The sequence below is a fragment of the Chinchilla lanigera genome, unplaced genomic scaffold (assembly GCF_000276665.1).
Source record: "Chinchilla lanigera isolate Chin_1 unplaced genomic scaffold, ChiLan1.0 scaffold00050, whole genome shotgun sequence".
Classification (NCBI taxonomy): domain Eukaryota; kingdom Metazoa; phylum Chordata; class Mammalia; order Rodentia; family Chinchillidae; genus Chinchilla; species Chinchilla lanigera.
Window position 1 is genome coordinate 13,436,806 of NW_004955451.1, and position 26,891 is coordinate 13,463,696.

The 26,891-nt window shown below is 39.0% G+C and overlaps 1 protein-coding gene across 1 annotated transcript in view; it reads right to left on the reverse strand.

Annotated features, from left to right (window-relative positions):
* Npepps (aminopeptidase puromycin sensitive) overlaps positions 1-26,891 on the reverse strand; it is a gene marked incomplete at its 5' end in the record, with an annotated part of 70,020 nt that overhangs the window by 24,949 nt on the left and 18,180 nt on the right. The window contains 11 exon segments of the mRNA XM_005394269.2: positions 1,238-1,347; positions 2,304-2,364; positions 3,525-3,629; positions 4,264-4,428; positions 6,716-6,830; positions 7,650-7,683; positions 7,795-7,891; positions 8,441-8,641; positions 10,215-10,322; positions 14,406-14,527; positions 25,119-25,196. Of these exon segments, the coding sequence (XP_005394326.2) occupies positions 1,238-1,347; positions 2,304-2,364; positions 3,525-3,629; positions 4,264-4,428; positions 6,716-6,830; positions 7,650-7,683; positions 7,795-7,891; positions 8,441-8,641; positions 10,215-10,322; positions 14,406-14,527; positions 25,119-25,196 (1,196 nt within the window).

The following is a 26,891-nucleotide window of genomic DNA, read 5'->3' on the forward strand; positions in this document are numbered from 1 at the left end:
GCTGGTCTCATACTCCCAACAATCCTCCTGCCTCAGCCTGCCGAGTGCTGGGATTACAGGCATGTGCCACCATGCCTGGCTTGTACGCTAATACTCTTTTGGGGGTTTTTTTTTGCTTGTTTTCTGTTTCATTTTTTTGTTTTTTGTTTTCCAGTACCAGGAATAGAACTCACAACCTTGCGCTTGCCAGGCAGGCGCCGTGCCACTGAGCTAAATCCCCAGCCCTTCTGTTTCACTTTTTGAGACAAGGTCTCACTATGTAGTTCAGGCTAGCTTTGAACACTCATTATGTGGTCCAGGTTGGCCTCAAATTTGTGGTGAACTTCCTGTCTTAGCTTCTCGAGTGCTGGGATTACAGGGATGCACCACCTCGCCTGGTTTGTATATTAATATTCTTAAACAAGTCAGGTAAAGAGAAAACTATTAGCCGGGACTGGGCTGAGGCAGGAGGATCGCTGCAAGTTTGAGAGCAGCCTGGGCTACAAAGTGAGCTCAAGGCCAGTCTAAACTACATGGCAAGACCCTGTCTCAAAAAGACAAAAAAAACAGAGAAAACTAGTCTATGAAGAGAGTCAGTGTTAAGTATGACTGGTCATCTCCAATAACACACTGGTCCACAGTAGAAAGAGAAGACTAAAATGGAATGGTCACAATGTCGGGCACTGAAGTTAAAAGGTGTCCTTTCCCACCAAACATGATCAACTGCATTCCCTAAATTGCCTTTTCAAACTCTACCAGCCAATCAAGTTCCCAGAATGCATGCTTTATTATAAAATCCACTCACATTGAAAGTATGGCTCTGGGGCAAGGTGTGATGGTGCACGCCTAATCCCAGCACTCAGGAGGGTGAGGCAGGGGATGGCCATGAACCTGTGCTACACAGTGAACTACATAGTGAGATCCTGTCTCCAAAAAAAAAGAAAAAAAATAGGGCTCTGGAAGAGCTTCCACATTAAAATGGTCCATGTAAATTTAGGTAATTTTGGAAGTACAAAGTCTGGTTTTAAAGTCACCTATAATACTTCAAGTATCAAAAAGCAAATTTGCTAACTTATATTGCCACACTGAGAAAATCCTCCTAAAACAAACATGGTTTTATAGACAATACAAGATCACAGGAAAAAAAGAGCTACGAATCCTCTTAAAAATAAAAAGCAATTAACTCTGCATGCAGCTCATAAAAACTTGGCTAAGACATTTAAAAGAATTTCACAACTGCATAAATGTCTATGCTTACCTGCTCCGCTTCCACGTAAATGAGAGGGAATCCCATCTGTTTGGTCCAGGTACTCATCACAGCTGCTATAGGTTTACCACTAGCATTTTCTAAACTTTCCCAAAGATCCTCTAGAAGGTAAATATAAACAGTGATAACATAGAATGTTTGTATGTTTATCTTCCTATAACAAATCAAATATTTAACTTTTTTTTGTCTTTTTGAGACAGGATTTCACTACGTAGCCCAGGCTGACCTCAACTCAGTGATTCTCCTGCTTCAGCCTCCAAAGTGCTCAGATTACAAGTATGTGCCACCATGCCCGGCATCATTTTCTTGTCTTTTGTCTTTTTTTTTTTTGAGACAGGATCTCGCTGTGCAGTTCAGGCTGGCCTTAAGCTCTCCTTACCGCCCAGGCTGGTCTTGAACTTGCAAGATCCTCCTGCCTCAGCCTCCTGAGTGCTGGGATTACAGGCGTGCACCACCATGCCCAGTGTCATTTTTATTTTTAATCGAATAAAAAATATATAGTAAGACCCTGTCTCAAAATAACAATAGGTAGATGGAGATGAGACAGGGTCTCACTAAGTTGCCCAGGCTGGGCTCAAACTTGCAATCCTGTCTCAGCTTCCCAGTGTGCTAAGATTATAGGTGTGTACCACCATGCTTGGTTAGGATTATGGGTTTCAAAATGAAGGCAGTGTAGAGAGTCAAACACTGACAAAGTGATTAACAATTAGACATTCACTGTAGAAAGACCACTCTAGCCTTAGTGTAAGAGATGAAGTTGAAAGGAGGCAAGCAGCAGCAAGTTTGCAGCAAACTGCAGAATTCCAGTGGTGAGACCATAAAGGCATGGGTCAAGGGAAGACAGTGAGGTCGGACATGGGGCACTGCACTTCTCCAGAAGGGTAAGACCACAGATGGTACCTGACGTGAGTTCCAAGTGCCAACTGCCTTTCATCAATAACAAGAAGAAATGCAAGGATAGCTGTAGGCTTTGTTATTCAAAATATGGCCCAAGACCTAGTAAGACAAGACTGATACCTCTTTCTCTCCATTTCTACCTCAAGCTATTAAGGATTACCTGTGGCAGCATTCTTTTGCTGGAACTTGGTTAGATACATGTTCATTCCTCTCTTAAAGTCCTGAGAAAACACAATTGTTAAATTTGGAGACTTCAAAATGTAAACAGTATATGCCTATTAGCAGTCAAAAGCAAATGCACTCAAATACTCAGAATCAGATACACTGAAAAAGATACTGCTCTGATGCTTACTGCCTTTTGCTTAGGAAGTGATACTCTCTGCTTTCTACTTTTGCTTTTAAGTACTCCTCATCTGGTAGTAAGGACTGAACGCAAGGTCTTCACACTGAGCTATCACCTCCCTCCCTCCTTTCCTCCCTCTCTCCCTCCCTCCCTTCTTCCCTCCCTCCACCTACCTATACATTAGTATTTTTGGGACAGGGTCTTGCTATGTTATCCAGCTGATCTTGAACTCACTATAGTATGTAGTTCAGGCTGTCCTGAACTTAAAGTGATCCTCTTGCCTCAGCCTCCCAGGTGTGGGGAACAGAGGCGTGCATCACCACAACTGGTTTTATTTTCTATTTTGAGACAGGGTCTCATTACAGTAAATTGTTATGTTTGCTTGGGCTAGGCTCAGATTTTTTATCTTCCTGCTTCAGTCTCCCAGAGAGCTGGGATTACTGCATAGTCATGTGCCACTATACCCAGATGTTTTACTTTTAAATTTGTGTTTCGTTTTTTGGTTTTTTGACAAAGTATCTCACTATGCAGGTCAGGCTGGTCTTAAATTCACTATTTAGTCCAGACTGGCACTGAACTCACAGTAAATCCTCCTGCCTCAGCCACCTGAGTATGCCACCATGCCCAGTTTTGTTTCTTTTAAATTTTATAACAGCTTCCCAGTCCTACTTCAAACATACTTGTACCTCATTCTTTTTTTTTTTTTTTTTTTTTTTTTTTTTTTTGGTTTTTTTTTTTTTTTTTGGTTTTTTGAGACAGAGTCTCAACATGTAGATCAGGCTGGCCTTAAACTCACTATGTAGCCTGGGCTAGCCTCAATCTTGTTGGCAATCTTCCTGCCTCAGCCTCTCAAGTGCTGGGACTACAGGCGTGCACCACAATGCCTGGCCTATATCTCATTGTTCTGAGAGATCAAAATAGTCAATATTAAAAAATGTAGATAAGCAAAAAGTTACTTAGGAATTTTTAGAACATTTTATTCATGGAAAACTATGATTTCACGACAGAAGAAAGAAGATTTTAAAAAACTGCTTTTACCTTATCCCCAATGTAGTCATGCAGCATTCGGATGACAGAGGCACCTTTGCTATATGATATAGCATCAAATATCTCATCAACCTCAGACGGATGGCCCACACTGACCTGGCAGACAGTGTGATTCAGGGTTATGACAGGAAGCAGACAGCCTGTAATACTGAATTACATAAAACGCTTTCTAGGAAAACCCTTCTAACTCAAGAGATGTTTTTCTGCCTTTAAGTCAATGTGCATAACAATCCTCAAAATGGTACAGTAACAAATCTTAACCACATGGATACACAGAGTGACTCAGTCACCTCTCAGAGCCTTGGTTCTTATTCCTGACAGTTCTGCCTGGTGGGACCAGTTGCTGCAGAGCACAGATGCAGAGAAGAAAAATACTGGTTTCTAGCAGTAATTAAAATAGCTTAAAATTATATAGGTTCCTGGTTAAGCATGTCAAAGCAGGATTCCTTTTTTTTTTTTTTTTTGGTTTGGTTTTTTCCGGTACCAGGAATCGAACTCACGACATTGCACTTGCCAGGCAGGCGCTGTGCCGCTGAGCTAAATTCCCAGCCCCTTCAAAGCAGGATTCTAACTCTAGTTCTTTGAATGTTAACATTCATACATATAAAGGAACATTAACTGGAACTTAATCTGGTTAGGTTTTTAGGACTGAAATAGTGAACTACGAAAACAAGTGCGGTCACTCACGCACTCTTCTCATCTCAGAGCCGTGACTGGAAAGCACACTCACTTCAATAGGGTGGCTGTTGTCCAGGGCGTCGAGCTCCTGGGCCCGGGTGTAATCGGCAGACACAAACTGAGTCCAGATATCATACTCTGGAAAGCAGTGGTCTACGCACAGATACTCAATCCAGGAGGCAAAGCCTTCATTCAACCAAAGGTGAGTCCACCATTCCTAAAAACAAAAGGTACAAACAGTGAAAAACCAAAATGACTGTTATTGCACCAATTTAAAACATGTCCCCTTCCACTATACCCCAAAATTCACAATAATAAACTAAAACTCGACTGAAAACATTTAGTAAAGAACTCCTCCTATTTGTGGGAATGGGGCGGTGGGAGAGATGCATAGAAGAGGTGTTAAGAAAGATCAGTTGGTTTTATCAAAATCATGCCTAAGGGACAAAAATACTGCTAAGTAACTTCTTACTACCACAGGCAGGAGGAGGAAGGGGTATATAAGGAAATGGAAGAGAGCAGAGAAGAAATTATCATTATGAAAAATTAAGTTTCCCGTCTGGGTGTGGTGGTGCATGCCTGAAATCCCAGCACTCAGGAGGCCGAAGCAAGAGGACCACTACAACTTCAAGGTGAGCCCGGGCTACATAGTGACTTCAAGGCCAGCCTGAACTACAAAGCGAGACCCTGTCTCAAAAAATACAAAAAATAAAAATTTTTTTAAAAACCCATAAAATTTAGCTTAATATGAAATTTATTTTAAACAATAATACCAGAAAAATATCCAGGCCAAAGAAGGAAAACTAGAAACTATCTCCACAATGACCAGGGAAAAACCCCACTGATTTATGAGTTAAACTTTCTAGAGAAATACAAAAATAGTGCACTAGAATTACATGGAATTAACGGAGATGTCCTGGAAGTAGTTCAATAATGAATACTGTTTCAGCAATATAAAATGTTCACCGTTAATAAGACTACATAGTCAGTGTAATGGACAAAGAACTAAACAGATGACATAAAAAATGTTTAAAAGATCAACCTCTTAGAAAGATATCTTAATCTAATTTCCATTAAAGTTGATTAAATCTCCAAGACCGAGGTCAGAAGACTTAATGCAAACAGTGAAAAGCAAGAGTGCTCTGAAATTCTGGGGCAATCAAATACTTTCGGCAGTAAGTGCTAAGTGGCTGCTTGTCTGAGCGCCTCAAGCTATTTAACTGCCCTCTACTTAGATTAAGCTGGTCCAAAGCTATTGTTCAACTAGTCTCTTAGCCCTTGGAATTAATGGAATCAATCTATGAAACAATTAGATAATAACAAGTGTTTATTCTAGTAAAATTTATTGCTTTTAGTTTCAAAATAAAATTATAATGTCTTCTCAAAGTTGAGGGAAAAAATTTTGTGCCAAGTAAAAAACTTGTTGCCTTAGCAGAAAGGACCATTTTCTCACATATTTGAATAAAGGCACTAACATACATAACTCCAATGTGAAATTATATTAAAATGTTTTTTTTAAACCTGTAAGTAAAGTTTTAAACATCAAAGGCAAAAAGAAAGGATTTTCAAGGACTTTCTTTAGAAACTCTCCCAGACATGACAGTTGCTGAACGTCTTATTTTCTTGCTTATTCCCAAGACGTATGTATGGATTTAACCAATATCCAGGCCAGGTTTAACTCTCTGGCAGCCTAAAATCAGGAGATCTGGTTGGCTCCTGCCTCTGCTCCTGCACAGCACAGGTACTTCTAGTTCACTGCGTAAGCCCCATGCACCTAGGCAGGGAAACTGGCTTCCACGGTGAGTATTTATTTTGAGTAAGAGTGAAAGGTCAGGACTAGCAGACAGATCATTCACTACGAATACTATAATAAATGAGGATTTCAACCAAACAGTTGGAATTTTTTTTTTTTGAGACCCGGTCTCGCTGTGTAGTTCAGGCTGGCCTTCAACTATGTAGCCCAGGCTGGCTTCAAATTTGCAGCAGGCCTTCCCACTGAACTACATTCCCAGCATTTTTTTTTTTTTTTTTGGGTGAGGTCTCCCTAAATTGCTCAGCCTCTCACGCAGCTGGGATTACAGATGTGTATTATGCATCAAACGGATTCATTCTTTACCCAAGAGGTTATCTCTCTCATTTGATTATTAACTTTCCCCATTTGTAGACATATTCTACAACAGTTTTAAGAAGTGTTTCTATTGAATAAAGACTACTCATAAGTTCTCAATCAACACAGATATTCCGGTAAATATTTTTCTTTTTTGTTGTTGTTGTTTTTTTTCCAGTACCGGGAATCGAACTCACAACCTTGCACTTGCCAGGCAGGCGCTGTGCTGCTGAGCTAAATCCCCAGCCCCCAGTAAATATTTTTCAAAAAATACGTCTTTTAAAATAAGATTTTCTATCAGTCAATTATTTTTTGGCACAATGTTACAGCCAAACCTGAAATAATGTGTACCAGGATAAAGATAAATATATTTGAGCACTAAAAAAATATTAAATACCATAGTAACAAGATTTCCAAACCATTGATGGGCGAGTTCATGTCCCACAACCAGAGCAACCCACTGGCGTGATGAAGAACAGGAATTTTTGGGATCAATAAGCAATGCAGTCTCCCTGTGTTAAAAAATAAATAAAACAAAAGTATTGCACAAACAGTGGTATGCTTAAAGCAAGCATGTCTGAAGTGAGTCAGACAATAAGCAAGATCATTAGGTTATGCTTTAGAGATACCAAGAAACATTATTTTAGCATATACACGATAGAAAAGATTCTAAGAGTACAGACAGAATTCATATACCAGATGAGCTATGTGACGTGACCCGAGTTTAACTATCAGTTGGTTATCTAAAATTCTGGGAAGACTTTGGCTAGGAGGTTAGGGATGACTGTGTTACAGAAGACCCCCCTTCCACTAAATGAGAGGGGCAGTGGGAAAGACGCAGGCCACAGCCCCAAAATAACACTGAGAAGGCTGTCCAGACTCAGCTCATCGAAAAGGCAACGGAAAGTAGAAGGGGAAAAAAAACTGTTTACAGACTCTGCTTTAAAAATTATACAACCCACATGTTTGCACTGCGGTGACAGACATATAAAACTTGGCTAGAAGATACGAAATCAGGGGCGGTTCTTCAAGCTGGATAAATAACTATGAAACTACTGGGAGGAAGGAAAGGCACAGAAATGAGAAACTCAGCCAAGAATGTATCTAAAAATGCTACTAATGCCAGATGCTCGCTTTTAAAATCTCACACCCTCAGATAGTAGCACCCCAGGGGGAAGTCCATCTGCATTCTTGAAATGTGCACTGAACTGGGAGGAGGCAGAAAAATTTACACTGCACCATAAAGCCGTGCTATTCAATTGTCTTTAGCGTGAAGTTCATATGAAGTTGTGACTGGCAAGAGAAGGCAGGAAAGCGTGTTGCCAACATACCTGTATGTCACAAGACCCCAGTTCTCCATGGCACCTTCACAAAATAAATACAAACATTTACTGATCTATACATCTACGCTTCTTCCTCAAAATCACAAAATTAAGTAAATATTACAATTCAGCAACAAAATGAAATTTACTTTACCAGCTGCAAAGTCTGCAATAGCAATGAGATCAATTTTAGGTAGAGGATAAGGAACATTGAAGTAGTCCTTATAAAAAGGCAAGGTTTTAGCAGCAACCTATAAGAGTATAAACAAAAGAACCACCTGATAAATATTTTATTAAAATTCATACAGAAATACACAAAGGAAACCTGTTGCAAGCCAAAATATCTCCAATTACTAGAAACCAATCCCAGGGAGCCCTACCTCCAAAGATGGCCTTAGCCCCGCACTTCGTACAACTGCCCAAACTCTCACCAATTTAGAACTTAAAATAGAAGCAAACAGTTTCCACCCATTCCCTAAATAAATAAATTCCACTTTTATATCCTCTTTTTTTTTTCCAGGCTGGTGTTTGAACCCACAGCCTTGTGCATGCCAAGCATGCTTGCTACCGCTGAGCTATATACCCCCAGTCCTGACTTTTACAGCTTATAAATTATTATTTAGTAGTGTTAATGCAACATCAAGGTTGGTACTTCTAAAACACTATTAAAATAAAACCACAGTAAAAAACAATAACTTTCAGATTAAATTATAAATAATACACTAATAATTGATCAGAAATGTAAATTCCCCAACCTGGAGTTATGGACTGTTGCAACAATCCTCTTCAAGTACATTTACCTCTAACGCAAATTTTCCTTGCTCTGCTTTGCCAACAGGGGTGTAAACACGGACACACACACCATCTTTTGACCTTGTTTCTACAAAGTCATATTCACCCACAACAAATGCCACCAAATATGTAGACATAACAGGTGTGCGGGCGAACTTCACTTCCACTAAATTTTCATCATCTGGGTATGGTTTCCGGTCAATTACATTCTTAAAAAAAAAAAAAAAAAAAGGAAAATTTAAACAGATTTACATGAATACCTCAGAGCAAACACTAGCCAGAACTATGGACTTGCATGCTTTTCCTTCCCCGTGCCACAATAGCTTAATTCTCTACCCCAGCTCATCCAGTGCTTTTATTCTGTCAAGATTTTTCCTCTTAGGAAGGGATTTGATAAAATACTCATATAAAGCCGCTGGGAGCCAAAGAGTTACAACTACCAAGAACCTGTGAAAGAAAAGAGGAATCAGCTTGTCTTGAATACTTATTAAACCACGTATAAACCACGTACTGGGATGTTTAAGACCTCAAAACTTTTCAGCCAGGCGTGGGAGCGCATGCCTATAATCCCATCACTGGGGAGGCTGAGGCAGGAGGGTCACTGTGAGTTTGAGACCAGCCTGGGCTACAAAGTGAGCTCAAGGCCAGCCTGAACTGCATAGCGAGACCCTGTCGCAAAAAAAACAAAACAAAACCAAAAAACCTTTTCAGGGCTGGGGATTTAGCTCAGCGGCAAAGCGCCTGCCTGGCAAGCGCAAGGTCGTGAGTTCGGTTCCCGGTACCGGAGAAAAACCAAAAAAAAAAAAAAAAACAAAACCTTTTCAAATGAAATAATGATAGAGAAAACATTAATAAAAATAAATGTAAGTATGGACTTTCTTACTTTAAAGGATATGGATTTTCTGCTTCTTGAGCATTCTCTGTTACCACAGCCTCTGAGAAAATGTGTGACAAAAAAGTTCCACTTTATCTCTAGGCTTCCTAACTCCCCTCTGGTGCTCTCCTTTCTTCCTACTCAGGCTTTCCATTTCCTCAGACTCTCTCTTCCATGCAGGACTTACTCAGGAACAGACCTGCTAATTCACACTAAAATGTAAATGAGTATTTCAATTTAATATATTAGCTTCCTCTCAAGGAATACTTGAGAAAAGAATGATGTTCTACCAATGGAATTATCCCATCAGTAAGCAGGTAACAGCTAGCTATTTTAAGGTACAGTAAGTAGGTTTTTCCAATTTCCCCAGAGTACAGGCTGGAGGGAACTACAGGGCTTAACCAAGGCAGCCCCAACAATATGCTTCGACTGGTGAGTGCTTTCTCATGGATAAGATCAACCACATCAAGGAACAGGGTACAAAGAAGAGTCAGCCAAAACCTTTGTACCCTTCATACAGCTCTGCCTTCTGTGCACCTTCTTCCCGGGATCGAGCCCAGGGCCTTCAGACTGAGAGCTATATCCCCAGCCCTTTGTTATTTTGAGACAAAGTGTTACTAAGTTGCTCAGGATGGACTTGAACTAGCCAGTCTCCTGCTTTAGCCTCCCACAGTGAAGAGACTGCAGGCATGTCCCACCAAGGCCAGCTTATCTATTTCACAAGGAATTTCTTCCATGAGGCAAACAGTCCAAAAAAATTAACGTTATTAAGAGAAAAAAGGGCTCACCAGAAATAAAACACTGGTATGCACAAGCGCCTGCTTGGCAAGCACACGGTTCTGAGTTGGATTATCGGGACCACAAAAACAAAAACAATTTTAAAACTTTAACTATAAACACATACATACCATGTTTGATAGAGCTACTCTGTCTTTAGGAACAACCAATGAGATATCAAATGTTGCTTTGATGGCCGGCTCATCCCAGCAAGGAAAAGCTCTCCGGGCATCAGTAGCCTTAGGAGAAGAATATGAAATATAAATATTACTAGGTGAACCTAAGAGGCTCTTTCATAAAGCAACTTCCATTTCTCTAGCTAGCTAGCTATCATCCATCCATCCATCCATCCACCCACCCATCCATCCATCCATGCGCACATCCACCTATCAGGTGGACATTTCAACCAGGCATTTACTTTCTACTCAGTGCCACGCAACACGCTGGTACTGACAAGGAAGGAAACACGACGCTTGCTACCATTTCCACACAAGCCATTACCCAGGAACTGGTCTGCTCCAGATCTTAACAATATACAAGAATCATTTGCAAGTATATTTTTGTTTTTAATAAAATGTTTCAACATTTCAAATTTACTGTGAATGGCTTCATCAATAAACAGCACAGAAGAGTCCACTGGTAAGGGTTCAGACTGGGAAAGAATGATAGGTGGCCTCTTTGTATTTTATTATAAAAATAAAAATATTCTCAACTTTTGATGCCCTTTGTTCTTTACCTGGAATGGCAGCAATGGAAATAAAGACAGATGTTCTGTGAAATCAAAATATGTCATCCGCTTAATGACGTTTCCATACGCTACGTATGAAATTGTTACCATCTGATCTACTCAGAGATTCTGCATCATGAAAAGAAGAAAACATGCAGAAGAGAAAGCACAAGCTTCTGAAAAAGGATTTATCTAGAGAAAAAATGTCAGATGGCTGACTGTGTTCCCAAAGAAATAACTGGGTGTGGTGGCGCACGCCTATAGCCCAGCACTTGGGAGGCCGAAGCCAGCCTGAGCTACATGGCAAGGTCCTGTCTCAAAAAAAAAAAAAATTAAAAAACAAAAAAGCTAAATAAATCATGTATTCTCTCACATAAGACATTTGAAAAGAAAGTAGAATGTAAGGAAGGAAATTATAGCACAGAAATTTTAAATTAGAAGCATCAATAGTAGAGAAATACATTTCTACTACAGGAAATTAAATGAGTGCCTTGGGTAACAAGATTTGGAAGTTTCTCAGATAATCAAGGGACAGTGATGAAACCCGCACAAGGTGTACTTGAGAGGCGCACTGGAGCTAAGCTGCTGCTGACTGAAGCTCCCGAGGAGCAGGTCTGAGCAGAGGCAGTGAGGGCGTGGAAGGAAGCTGTGCAGCACTGCAGGGGGAGCGCGCCTGAAAATTACTGCCACAGAGTGCGTCAAGCACCGTACAAAATTCATGAAAAGTGAGTACCTGTCAGTATTTTTCATTTTTTTTCCCCGATACTGGGAATCAAACTCATGACCTTGTGCTTGCCGGGCAGGCTCTGTACCACTGAGCTAAATCCCAGCCCCTCACTATTTTTTAATTGTCAGGGTCAAGAAATAATTTGACAGGCAGAAAGAAAACAGCAAAACAAAACAGCATGCTGTCTACAAAGAAAGAAGGAATATTCTAGTTCTCAAGTCTTGACAAAATGAACTGTGAGAAACTTTGGGTTTTTTATTAGTACTCTTTCTGCATTTCCTCTTTTTCTCTCTTTTCTTTTTTCTTCCTTCCTTCCTATCTTCCTTCCTCCTTCCCTCCCTTCCTATTTCTTTCTTTCAAGACAGGGTTTTGCTCTGCAGTTCAACCTGTGCCTGAACTCACTATGTAGTGTAGGCTGGGCCCTGGCCTTGAACTTGCAGCAATCCTCCTGCCTCAGCCTCCCAAAGGCAGGGATTACAAGCCTGCACCACCACACCTAGAGTATTGGTACATTTGAGACCTAAATAACGATCACTTCATCACAGGCAATCTGTACCTGTACACAGTATAGCCTGCTTTTTTTCCCCATTCCTCTTCCCTCCCTTCAACTTCTCCTCCCCTCATTTACAAAAGCTTTGTTTCCATTTTTTCCTTCTATTCTCTTTTTTTCTTGTCCCTTCCTTTCTCCCCCTCAACCTTGTTCCTTCTCATTTGAATATTTTTTCCATTTCCCAATATCTATTATAGTTTGGTAGTTCTTTACACTTCTCCGTTTCTCACATCAGAGAAACAATGCAGTATTTAAACGTGTGCTTTATTTCACTTAAGAGTATAGGAGACATTGGAAGCATATTTATAGAATTATAGGGGAAAATTGCCAGCAAATTACACTATTCTTATAGCAAACAAACTGGGTATATTACTCAATGTTTCAAAGAAGAACTCATACAGCCAGGCATGGTGGCACATCCCTGTAATCCCAGCACTTGGGAGGTTGAGGCAGGAGGATCACTGCGAGTTCAAGACCAGCCTGGGCTATGAAGTGAGCTCAAGGCTGGCCTGAACTGCATAGCAAGACCCTGTGTCAAAAAGACAAAAAAAAAAAAACCTCACACAGATAAGGGAACTATAGGGTATCTCAGGAAAAGTTAAAGAACCCATTCTACAGCATGGTTGGGTGACTTGGTAGTGCATCTAAGGAAGCAGAGAGATTCACTCTGGACTTGGTGCTGCCAGAGGGTAAGGTCAAAGCAAGTCTAATACTGAAATGGGTAAAAAGTATTTAGTAGTTCACGTTTTAACAGAGAAGGAGATGTTTGGTATTGTGTAGGTAGCACAATGACCTTGTTTTTGTTTCAGCCTGAATGAGATTATGAGGTGTCCTTCCTTTGTCTCACTTGATCATGGTCTGAGTAACTTGCCTGAGACTGAAGTCTATGATATTGTTTATGATCAACAAGAGAATAACATGGGCTATCCGTGAGTGTGTGTAGACAACTTTCAGATGTCAGAAGTTGCTCTCTTTTTCTTGATTTTCACCAAAAAAATCCAGATAGCCATACACCCTTTTCATGTATAAAGGCAAATGAAAGATTTTCAGATGTGCAAGTTTAGGAATTACACCACCCATTCTCTCTTTAGAAATTGGTTTGGCTGGAGGCAGTGATGAATGCCTATAATCCCAACTGCAGGAGACGGCAGCAGGAGGATCGCAAGTTTGAGGCCTGCCTGTGCTACACAGTGAGACCCTGTCTCAAAAAAAAAAAAGAAAACACCCCAGTCAACATGTAGGACAAAGTGTTCAAAAAGTTTAGAGAAAGGTGGTAGAATCATTCAAACAGAAAATAAAGCCTAACTGTTGCGGCAAATGTTATTTTAAAACCGAAAATAACAGCCAGGCGTGGTGGTACACACCCATAATCCCAGTCCTCTGGGAGGCTGAGGCAGGAGAATCACAATTTTGAGCCTAATATAGGCAACTCAGTGAAACCCTGTCTCAAAGTTAAAAAATAAAAATGGGCCCGGGATGCTGCATAGTGCAAAGGCCCTGGGTTTAACCGCCAATACCAAAGAAACAAACAACAATAAAAATCTCAGCAAGAAGCCTAAAATTCTTTTTTTGAAATGGGCTTGTTATATCGCCCAGGTTGGCCTGGAACTTCTTTTGCAGGAGGATTGCTAAAACAATCCTCCTACCTCAGTCTTCTGAGTAGCTGTGACTACTGGAGCACGTCACCACACCTACTTAACATAAAACTCCTGAAAAAGAAGATACACCAAGTAACACAAAGTAGTACTAAATCAAACCTAAAATTTCTGTTAATGCAAACAAACAATCCAGGGATATGGTTAGAAACTTAAGAATGGGTAGCATCAATTTTTTCATTATTCATATTGAAATTTACAGAAATAGATTTAACACATGAATAGCCACTAGCATATTCAAAACAACCTATATACTTATAAATACTTGACAAATAAGAATTTTTAACAGCACCGATACTATACTAACATAAACAAAGGACATGTCAAAGAAATGCTACTAAACAGTTAATAATACAAAAGCCACAACTGTCAAATATCAAGAGGGTGATTTTTATATAAAACTATAAAAGCAATTCAGGTAAATTCAATTTTGTCACCTGAATGTGTGTGTATTATACATCTGCACATAATTATTCCCCAACCCACACCCTTAATTCTCCCTTTCTCTAGAGACAATAGCTGAATATAAAACAAAAACACTACAATCACAGCTATTACGATGGCCAAAGGCACCTAACCTCACGCAATCACCTTGAATAGTACAGGTGAGTTTTGTCAGATGCTTACTGTGAGGGTCACAGTGTGCCAGAGAGCAACACCTACCTCGAACTGTGTCACAGCGGCGTAGCGCACCTCTCCAGAAGGGGTGGTGTATTTACTTCTATAGAAACCTTTCATTTTGTCATTCAGCTCTCCAACAAAATCTATCTTTAAGGTTCCTGTGCCTGTGATTAAGATAAATTAAAAACACCTTTTATTATGATGTTAATAGTTATCAAAAACATGTCAAGAAACTATATTCAGTTGGCTATTTACGATGCTCAAACCCTTCTTTCCTCAAATACTCCTCCTGGCAATTGAGAGAATACTCTATTTACTAAAGTAAATGGTAAACTGACTCTAAAATAACTTCAAGTCATGTTTAGAGTGACTGTTTAGGAAGTTCTTTAATTTTATTAACTTAGTCTCAGATTACCAGTACATGAAGACAAAACAGGAAAGGAAATATTATTAAATGTTTGATACATGTTGTTGAGCATGGATCTTTTTATTTTTAAATAGTTATGACTATTTGTAAATTCTCTATTTTCCCTAGATGAGAAAAACCAGGCTGGTCTGGGGATATAGCTCAGTGGCATAGCACCTGCCTGGCAAACACAAGGTCCTGAGTTCGATTCCCAGTACCCCCCCCTCAAAAAAAAAAGGCTAAAGAGAAAAACTAGGCTGAAAGGGTAAGTAACCTACCAAAGGTCATATAACTAGTAAGCAACAAGAATGGATAAAAAGTTTTAACCCAAATTCATGCTCTCTACCAATTATTATGTGGATTGGTTTTAAGGAACTTCATGAATCATTATAGATAAATTCTGTCCAGGCAAGGCAAATGGAACAGTGACAGCATACTTCTGTAAGGGACTACAATGGAAATCCACTGATTTCAACAACAGAAGGGTGTAAAACAAAACTCTTAGATATCTCAATTGTGTGAACACTCATATTAAAGAAATGTATCAATAATTTATTAAATGCAACTAAGTGCAACCTAAACATATATTCTAATGTATAGTAACAAAACCAGTTTAGATAATATGTGAGTTTCAATGAGTACATGTACCTATATATACTTTTGTTTATTTATTTTTGCATTACTAGGGATCAAATCCAAGGGCCCTCTACTACTGAGCTACACCCCAAGCCTTTTTCATTTTTTACTTTGAGACAGGGTCTCACTAAGTTATCCAGATGAGACTCAAACCTGTGGTCCAATTGCCTCTGCCTCCCTCAGTGTTGAGATTATAGGCATGCACCACCACGCCTAGCCATATATAAAATTTTAATAATAGAAAAATGGTAATCGTTATCTAGTAGTCAACTATAAATTCAGATGCATGGCAAAACTATAATCCCATTCCACATACTGTACTATAAATTAAGTCACAAGAAAACTCAGAAAAATGTTGACTTTGTAATTCACCCTTTCAAAGTGCCTATTTATAACAAGATCTAGCACATGGGAGTCTAACAAATATAAGTTATGAATATAGCCAGGCGTGGTGGCGCACGCCTGTAATCTCAGCACTCGGGAAGCTGAGGCAGAAGGATCACTGTGAGTTCGAGACCAGCCTGGGCTACAAAGGGAGCTCAAGGCCAGCCTGAACTCATAGCAAGACCCTGTCTGTCTCAAAAAGACAAATAAATAAATAAAAGGTTATGATTATAAAGTAATTAGCTAATTAAATCACAATTTTATATTCTGATGTTCTAAGCTGTCATTCTGGAATGCTGCAGAAAAATGACATTTTAAATTGGTCAAAACATTCTTAGTTTTCTCTCCTGTTATTTCTTGGATGAGTGTAAAGTCAAATCTTCATTCTCTAAAGCTGAACTTGCTTTCTGAAAAAGCCTAAAATCCAAAGGGGTGTAAGTCTACAGAGTAAGTGAAGGGCAAAATGTGATCTGTTCCTGCACAAAAGCCAAGCGTCTCTATGAAGGAATTAACGTGACTTATTTTCTTCTTTTTCTTTCTTCCTTCTTTCCTTCCTTCCCTCCTTTTCGTCTTTTTGAGACCGGGTTTCATTATACAGCTCAAGCTGGGCTTGAACTCACTCTGTAGCCCAGGCTGGCCTCCAACTCAGGCTGATCCCCCTGCCTCAGCTTCCCAAGTGCTGGGATTATAGGTGTGTGCTACCATGCCAGATCTTATGATGCTCACTTTAAAAAAAAAAAAAGAGAGAGAGAGAGACATTTCTGAATATCTGAAGGAACAATAAATACTTTTTGGTTTTTTTGGTGCTGCAGATGAATCCAGTGCATCACATATTCCAAACAGGCCCTCTACCTATCCCTGAGCTACACCCTGGCACCAATGAATACTTTTATTTTGACAGGGTCTTGCTGTGTAGCCCAGGTTGGCCTAGAACTCATGGGGATCCTTCTGCCTCAGCCTCCCAAACGCTGAGATTACAGGCATGCACCACCATGCTCAGCTACCAATGAATACATTGTACTTTAAAAAGAATGACAGATTATTGGAATAGTAAATGTTAATATAGAAAAAGAATCTATGAGAATCCTAAATCATTAATATTAAATAACTAACATATAATACAGAATTTTAAGTAAAAAAATTTAAAGGTTTTTATTTTCTATTTTCTAGGAATTCATTAAATTTTTTAAAAAGCAGATGTATTTTATATTAATAAAGCCTGCAAGGAATATCTAATAGCTTCTAAAACCCTACTACCTTTAATAAGAACTGTTTGATGGAATTTTATGTCAATAATCCCATAAATGGAATGGCCAGTATGATGTTTTCACTAAGTTAACTGTTAAGATTTTTTAAAATGTAACTCATTTCATGGTAAATCCTTCAACTTTTCCTATTTGGAACAAAAGAGGATTTAAAACTCATAACTAAATAAGAAAGGCTGCTTACACTTTTACTCGGTTTTAAATCTCCAAGTCCATCAAACCATAACAAGATATTGACAGTGACCACTTCCAAAAAGTGGCATACTAAATAAAATACAAAGTATTGGAAAGGCTTATTACCTGAAATTCAAACAAAACACAAGTTAAAGTTTTCAAAAATCATAAATAAATTTAGTGTTACATTATACAATACTAATTATACAGTACTACTATTAATATAGCAGAATTTTAGGCTGAGCAGGAGAAAAAGGACTTTTTGGCAAATATCACTTATCAAATTTACAACATATTTATACCACAATGACTTGACTACCAGTTGGTCTAATTTTATACCTATTCACACACACAATTTACACTGCTTCTTCAAATTAGATACCTTACTTCAATAACCAATGTATTTATCTGTTTGGGTGGTAAAAGCTTTTGTAACATCATGAGCTCATTAATAAATCAGACAACCAAAGAAATGGGACATCCACCAAAAACCTTTTATGTTTAAAGTTCAGAAGAGTATATAATAATTGTTATAAAACCAGGAGTGGATTTTGACTATTTTAACAAAAATAAAAAGAAATTTAATTAGCCTACAAAAGACTATCAAAGGCAAATTAAATTATATAAAAAGTGAGCAAAAGTCTTTGCCTTTATGTCACCATTTCTTATTATCCTGCTTTTCACTTTAAAGGGCTAACAATGACTAGTGTTTCTCCACATAAATGCCATTCTATGGACCCTTGGCCACTGGCTCTGCGGCTGTCAGACTTTACAATGCTTATGGCAACTTTCCCACCATTCTAGAATGGTGCCAATTCCAGAGAAGAATATATTATTTGTTTACATAGTCTTTTTTTTTTGGTATGAGAAATCGAACTCAGGACCTTGCGTTTGCCAGGCAGGGGCTGTGCTGCTGAGCTCTATCCCCAGCCCCATAATGTTTGCTTTGTTTTGTTTTGTTTTGTTTTGTTTTGTTTTGTTTGTCTTTTTGAGACAGGCTTTTACTATGCAGTTCAAGCTGTCCTTGAACTCACTTTGTAGCCCAGGCTGGCCTCCGGCTTGCAGCGATCCTCTTGCCTCAACCTCCCGAGTGCTGGGATTATAGGCATGCGCCACTATGCCCGGCCCCCCATGATGTTTTAGTTAGCTACATGAGATGTCCCCAACATGACTGTTAAATGTTGATGGGCCTAAACACAGAGACTCCTAATGTCACCACACATGCTATATCTCCTTCTGCAATGTGCTAAAATTTGACTTTTTAAAAAACAGTACCAAAGATTCAAACCAGGGCACTGAGTTTATCCCCAGCCCATTTTTTTTTTTTTTTTAATTTAGAGAAAGGGTCTCGCCAAATAGCCAAGGCTGGTGTTGAACTTGCAATTCTGCCTTAGCCTTCCAGAGGGCTGGTATTACAAGTATGTACCATCATGCCCACACAGAACTTCATTTTTTTAAGATTTAGTTTTTCTTTTCTTTTCTTTTTTTTTTTTTTTTGGGGGGGGGGTTTTCTCCGGTACCGGGAACCGAACTCACGACCTTGCGCTTGCCAGGCAAGCGCTTTTGCCGCTGAACTAAATCCCCAGCCCCTAGTTTTTCTTTTCAACTGACACATAATTGTACATATTTGTGAGTTAAAAACTTCATTCTTAAAGCAAAAAATGGGTCACTTTGACCGTGAGGACTTGGTAAAATGTAATGACAAATGGTTTTAAAAGAGACTTACTATAGGTCAGTATAGTCGCACCTGCAAGATTTCTTGGCTTAACGTTTCCATCAGTTATTTATGGGTTATATTAACTAAAAGAGGTTACCTAAAAATCTTTAAAACTATGTTGAATTATAGTGTATTAACAGTTGCAACCTTTTCTGACTTGGTGCTGTTCTTATTTCAAGTGACTTTACTATGAAGCAAGTCTGCTGAGTTTTTTAATGATTCAGGGCTGGGGATATGGCCAGCAAGCACAAGGCCCTGGCTTTAATCCTTAGAAGAGCCAAAAAAAAAAAAAAAAAAAAACAAGTGAGAGACAAAAGAATGATGCAGTTGTTATTAAATAATGATAATAAATGACTTCATATATAAGTATATAATCACAAAAACATATTACACACTTCAGGGGAAAAGAAAGGTACAAATATTAAGTATGGCATGATAACATTTACATTTTAAGATTATATATATAAACATGAAAATGATAGCTTTTTCTGTTTGTTTTGGGTTTGGTTTTTTTTTTGAGACAGGGTCTCACTATGTAGTTCAGGCTGGCTTTGAACTCACTATATAGCCCAGGCTGGCCACAAACTCATAGCAATCCTCCTGCCTCAGCCTCCCCAGTGCTGGGATACAGGCATGTACCACCATCCCTGGCTAAAGATACTGTTTTTTTAAGGATATACTGGAAACTGCTTTTGAGGAGGTGAACTGAGAGATGAAGACAGGACAGAATGGCAAACATATTTTTGCAATCCCAAACTACCTGTGTGAGGTTTTTAAATATTAATTTTAAAAATAAAAAGCATAATGTGGTTAGAAGTATAGACTTTTCAGTTAAACTCCTTGGCTTTAAATCCTAGCTCTGCCACATAGTAGCTGTGTAACTTTGTACAAGTTATTTAAGTTAATTAAACTTTTGTGTCTTTGATACTTTAGATATAGAACATATAATACTCTCAAAGGGTTGTTAAGAAAATTAAATAAATTATTAGTTTTGTGATTTTTTTTTTTCCTTTTTGAGACAGGGTCTCGCTATGCACTTTAGGCTGGCCTTGAGATCCCTTTGTAGACCAGGCTGGTCTCAAACTCACAACGACCCTCCTGCCTCAGCCTCCCGAGTGCTGGGATTACAGGCATGTGCCATCATATATGGCTCACAAGTAATGTTTTTTATGTACTCTAGCTGGCACAGATCAAGCAGTTAATGTACATGTGGATGGATAATGCACATCTTCTATCATGTTATGACAATCTATTTTTGCCTAATGAATTCTAGCAAATATATTGTGTTCTTTTGATAAATATGATATCTTTAATATTTTCATGAAATAAATAATACACTGCCAAGTGTAGTAGTGCACGCCTGTGATCCTGCACTTGGGAGGCTGAAGCAGAAATATTCCTGTGAGTTCGAGGCTAAACTAAACTGCATAGCGAAACTGTCTCAAAAAAACAAAAATAAAGTGCCGTTATTTCCTAACCCGAACAAATGAATCTGCCATTTTCCCCTACACTTGTCAAGTTTACGGCTCTCCTTGGATTATTTTAAAAGTCAGCATCAGCATTTTCGTATTTCTGTTCCTCCATTCTTCATTTTATTTCATTATTTTCTGGTATTAAATCTTGTTTTTTACCTCTACTTTTGCCATGTTACCCGCTCTTTCTGCGTAACTCTGAATCTGACGCTTAGCTGATTAATTTTCAGTCTTTCTAAACTCTATATCCTCTTTGTACAATGCATTACCTAAGTCTCTCCTGTGGTACATTGTTATTCTTTGTCTTTTTTTTTTTTTTTTTTGGTACAGGGACTCAAACTCACGACCTCATGCTTGCCAGGCAGGCGCTGTGCCGCTGAGCTGCCTCCCCCAGTACCAGTACTTTCTTACTTATTCACTTGAGACAAGGCCTCACTGTACTGCTCAGACTGGTCTGGGATCCCCACCTCAGGCTCCCGAGCAGCTGGTGGTACAGCATGCACCGCTATGCCAGCTTTTTCTCATCTCCATAACAAGTCTTTTTTGACTCATTATTCAGAGGTATTAATTTTTGCAAATTATGTGAGAAAGGCTATTTTTATTTTTTGACACTAACTTCTGATCTTTTCACAAAATATAGCCTGACCTATATCAATTTAAAACTTTTAAAAAATTATTATTTTAGTCTTATCAAAGTTAATAGTTCACAGGCTCATATAAGCCAAATGTGGTAATGCATGCCTGTAATCTCAACTACTTGGGAAGCTGAGGCAGGAGGATCCCACATTCCAGTCCAGCCTGGGCAATTTAGTGAGACCATACCTCAAAATAAAAAAATTAAAAAAGGCTAGAAATATCGCACTGCCCAGATTCAGTGTCCTCAAAACAAAAATCCACTAAAGAAATCTAAGAGCTGGGCGTGGTGGCATACACCTGTAATCCCAGCACTTGGGAGGCTTGGGAGGCTGGGGCAGGAGAATCTCAAGTTCAAAGCCAGCCTGCATTACACATTGAGACCCTGCTTGGAAAAAAAAAAAACGAAACACTTCATATACTACTACCAGGGTGTTTACTCATCATACCTGCCCAACATACCTTAACTCCCCAAGTTCTACTGCTAGAAGCAAACAATTTTAACTTTGATTTCTAAGTATCTAATAGTTAACAGTATAATTATTCGGTTTTCAGTTTCAGACATGTTCTCATTACCAGAGAAAGTAATGTTTTAGCTCATCCTTCTCTCACTCCCATATCTTTTACAGGACTAAATTCTCTATCACCTTGTAAATCTGAAAATTTAATTATTTTATTTTCATATAGTAGTAGGTTGGCTAAATATAGAATTATAGGTTGGAAATCGGATTCACTTAGGATACTGAAGCAATAGCTTCATTAAAATCTAGTTTTCACTGTTCTCAATGGAGTCTAGCCCTATTCTAAGTCGAATTTTGAAGGTATTATGTGAGTCTTTCCTTCTGCTCCACCCCAAAAAGAAACTCTCAAAAGCCTCAGTTTATTTTAAAGTACTAAAAATTCCTCTGGTGTGGTACTTCCTAGATTTTTTTGTTGTTGTTTGTTTTGAGGCAGGGTCTCACTACATAGCCCAAGCTGGCTTCGAATTTGCTGTGATCCTCCTGCCTCAGCCTCCCAAGTGCTGGGTAGGTGTGCACCACCACATCTGACTATTTTTCACACTTATTTGTTTCTTCCTGTGGTGTACTTCTGCAAAGTAAAGACTACTGCCTCATAAGTTCAAATAAATTTCTTATTTTATGCCTTTAATAAATTCCCGTTCCCATTTGCTCTGTCCTCTCTATCACTGATACTGGTGTTTGGCTCTGCTGTTGCTGTTGTTTTACATCCTGCTTGGAGACAGGGTCACTAAGAGCCAGGCCGGCCTCAAACTTGCAATCTTTTGTCTCAGCCTCCCAGAACACTGGGCTTGCAGCTGAGCCACCGTGCCCAGTGAATGGAAGTCTTGCTGGATTGGCCCTCAACTCCCTGTTTTTCTGTTTCTATTTCTTTGTTTTCCAACTGTTTGGGAGATTCCTCAATTTCTTTTCCCAAACTCTTACTTTTAAAAGATATTTATCATGTAATTTCTAAGTTTTCTTAATCTAATTTTTCCTGTTTGATAACCTTCTGTCTGTCCTTACTTAAAAAATATAGTATCTTCTCTTAACTCTCTGAAAATGTTAATTTGGTTTGTTGTTTTTTTACCTTTTTCCTTTGTTTCTTCCAATGTCCTATCTGTGAATTAGTTATTACTTTGCTTTTTGCCCCCCCCCCTTTTTTTTGGGGGGGGGTCTTTTTGAGACATGGTGTCGCCATGCAGCTCAGGCTGGCCCTGAGCTCACTTTGTAGCCCAGGCTGGCCTCAAATTCGCAACGATCCTCCTGCCTCAGCCTCCCAAGTGCTGGGATTACAGGTGTGTACCACCACGCCCAGCTATATTTTACACCCCAAGTTTTTCTCAGACAGCTATTAATTGCTTCCTCAGTGACTTTGGGTTTGATCACGGCACATGCTGTGGCCAAAAACAACTGAAGTGGACATCAGGTCCACTCAGTCCAGGGGGAGCTCCAGCTGCACCTACAGCCCAGCTCCCTCCCTCCCAGCCCAGATGTCTGCTCTCTGCCCAAACTCTGAGGACGGCACAGCACCAGGTGGAGCCAGAGGCGGGCTGCGGAGGGTCAGTGGGCTTCATGGCCACATGGAGAAAGCTATTCACACATCCCTGACATTTGTGATATTCATTGTTTAGGGTTAAAATGCATACACTCCACGTTTACAGGTACACAGAGTATTTCTGGGAGAGGTCCAGAGACACCGAACGTGGAAAAGGCCTGGTAGATGGAATCTCAGTTTTGACCCCACTGCACGTTCTGCAGTATCTTCTAATATATATTTGTGCCAAAATGTTTATTTTTGGGCCAGGCGTGGTGGTTCATGCCTGTAATCCCAGCACTTAGGAGGCTGAGGCAGGAGGATCATTGCGAGTTCGAGACCAGCCTGGGCTACAAAGTGAGCTCAAGACCAGCTTGAACTGCACAGAGAGACCCTGTTTCAAAAAGGCAAAAAAAAAAAAAAAATTTTTTTATAATAGTCACACATATAAAGACCTCCAAAAATACTAAAATAAAAGATAAAACTATTCCAATATAAATTTTTTTCTAGGCGAGGGATTTAGCTCAGTGGAGCAATGCCTGCCTGGTAACCATGAGGTTGCGAGTTCAATTGTTGCTACTCTAAATTTTTTTTTTAAAGTACCTCTATATGGAGGTAATAGAACCTCAGTATAAAAATCTTATAAACCAGATAATAGGTACAAACAAGAATAAAAAATCATCCATTATGTTAACACTCAAGTATACCCCTGACATCATTTTATTTGTACTATTTCAGAGCAATGGTTCATTGACCTGAATATGTAATTTTATAATCTGATTTTCAATTTTATTTCATACTGAGCACTTTACAGTGTTGAGTTTTAAACCTTTACCACTAAATATACTTTACTGATATATGTCATAAGTAGTTTAATCATTCCCTCAGTGTTAGACAAACATATTCTAATATTTTGCCACTATACAGAATGTCTGGATGAGGCATTTCTACGAATAAAGCATCTTCTATGTTTGTTTGTTTGTGTTTTGTCTGGTACAGGGAATTGAACTCAGGACCTTATATTTGCCAGGCAGGTGCTGTATATGATTTTTTTCAGAGTACATTTTTATTAGTAGAACAGTACAGTCAAAAGTCATGATATATAATGACAAACTGCTTGTCACAAAAAGTACACGGATTTACATTCCTACTAGTAATATCACAGCCACTGTATCTTTGGAAATCTCTTTCTTAACTTCAGCTTAGGAGCCTGGGATGTAGCACAGTGGTACAGTGCCTGCCTAGCAAGTGCAAGGTCTTGAGTTCAATTCCTGGCACCAAAAAACACAAACAAAAACAAAAACACTAACTTCAACTTACATGACAAACAAAAATTTGCTTAGTAGTAGCTGCCATTTTGTTCTTTTTATTACTAAGAGGCTGAATCTTTTTATATGCTTAATAGTTATTTGCATATTCTTTATGAATTATCTGTTTCTTTTCATTTATTCAAGTATCAAATTTTTAGTGCTTTACCAATTAACGTGCATATAATTTCTTCCTCTATATTAAGCTCAATTTTCTCTTTCCCTTATGCTTTTATATCTAATAACAGTAACACGTCAATAAATCTTTTCTTCTGAGCTCACTAACCACTGCTTGTCCCATCTCTGGTTGTACATCAAAACTACGTGTGAGATATTCACCCCAGAGGTTTGGCTTCAAATAGTAGCAGATGGAGCTAGTATTTTTAATGTATTTTTGAGTGGATTTTTAAGAAGCTGAAACAGAAAAACAATGCATCATATTCTATACTACAGTGATCCCTAGTTTTTAGTCTGGTTTCTTTGCTTGCTTAAGGAGAACAGAAAGTGACAGAAGTAAAAAGCTCACAGTGCATAACTCAGAATTCTTAGGGAAAAACCTTCTGATGCTCCAATACGTTGCAATGAACTATTTTTATTAAAAACCAATGAAAAAAACCCCTACTTCTTCACCTGCTAACAACAATAAGAGCAAAAAGGCATACAGTAAATGTCCTGGAAGAAGTGAGACGCCGTTATTCATCAGTTTTACACAAGCCACATCTCTTACCTGTCTGGAGAGTACTAGGAAAAGACAAGGTGACCTTTTCATCTTCATTCTGATAGTTAAACCCTGTGGCATGTATTTCTGTAAAAGAAAAAAAATTACTTCACAAATCTGATTCGACTGAGACCAAATGTAGACTGCAACATTTTACATCTTCCAGAGTAAAATCTCTACTAATACAAAATATTTATCTAATAAATCAAGATCCTATTAACAAGAGTATTATTTTAAATTAACCTATTTTAGGCACATGGCCTAAGTTAAATATGCTCCTTAAATATAATTATCCCTTTCCTTTTTTTTTTTTTTTTTTTGCAGTACTAGGGATTGAACCAGGGCAGTACTACGGACTGAACCAGGCCCTTTGCACTGAGCTATATCCCTAGTCTTTTAAAAAACTTCTTATTTTGTGACAGGGTCTAGCTAAACTGCTAAATTGCCCAAGTCAGTCTCTAACTCACAGTGATCCTCCTGCTTCAGCCTCCTGAGTGCTGGGATTACAGGTGTGCACCACCATCCCCAGGTTTGGGTTATTTTCTATGTTGTAGATCTATTCATGAACATTTGATTTGGTAAACTGCCAAGATTTTGATGTTAATTATTTTGATGTTGATGAAAATTCTGTCTCCTCAACACAGATAATTAAAACTAAGGCACAAACCATATTCATGTTAGGTAAAATTCTTTTTTGTTACGTTTTACAGAAATAAGATGAAAACATGGCCAGGTGTGGTGGTGTATGCCTATAATCCAAACACTTGGGAGCACTGCAAGTTCAAGGCCAGCCTGGTCTACAAAGTGAATTTAAGGCCAGCCTAAACTACATACTGAAACCCTGTCTCACACACACACACACACACACACACACACACACAAACCACTTGGGAGGCTGAGGCAGGAGGTCACTGTAAGTCTGAGGCCAGCCAGGGCTACATTAAGCAAGTTTAAGGCCAGTCTGGACTACATTCTGAAACCCTGCCCCCCCCCCAAAAAATGTGTAGATTAAATTAAGGCATCAATGAACTGAACTGTCTCCCAGGAGTATGAAGAAACTGTCCCCAAACCTCATCCCAAGACAGGGTCTCACTATGTAGCCCAAGCTGATCTTGAACTTGCAGTGATCCTCCTGCCTCAGCATCCTAAGTGCTGGGATTACAGGCGTTCACCAGCATACCTGGCAAGAGACTGCTTCTTTGAGTGCTACTTTAGGGTGCTTAGCTGATACATTAAGGAAAAACCATGTAGACAAAATTCCAACCTCACACGTCCTATCCCCATCCCAATGACAAGCAGGCCAGGCGAAGAGGTGGCCTGAACAAGCATGTGAAAAGACACTTGGCTTCAATAACAATGAGGTCAAATGAAACCACACTCCACTTCACACCCACTGAAATGACTAAAACCAAATGACAGATAACAATTGCGAGGAAACATGGTCTTCAAAGGGTTAAGCAGAGTTACCATATGACTCAGCAACTCTATATTTAAAAGAAATGGAAACTATATCCACATAAAACTTTGTATATATATGTTCATAGTGGAATTATTTGTAATAGCTCCAAGGTGTGCTTCTGATACCCAAATGTCCAACAACTGGTGAACAGATAGAATGTGTTATATCCAAGCAATTGAATATCATTTAACAATAAAAATAAATGAAATGCTGATACAAACTACAATATGAAAGCTGGGTATGGTGGTGTATGCCTAGAATTCCAACACTCGGAGGTTGAGGCAGGAAGATCGATGTGTGAGTTTGAGACCAGCCTGAGCTAC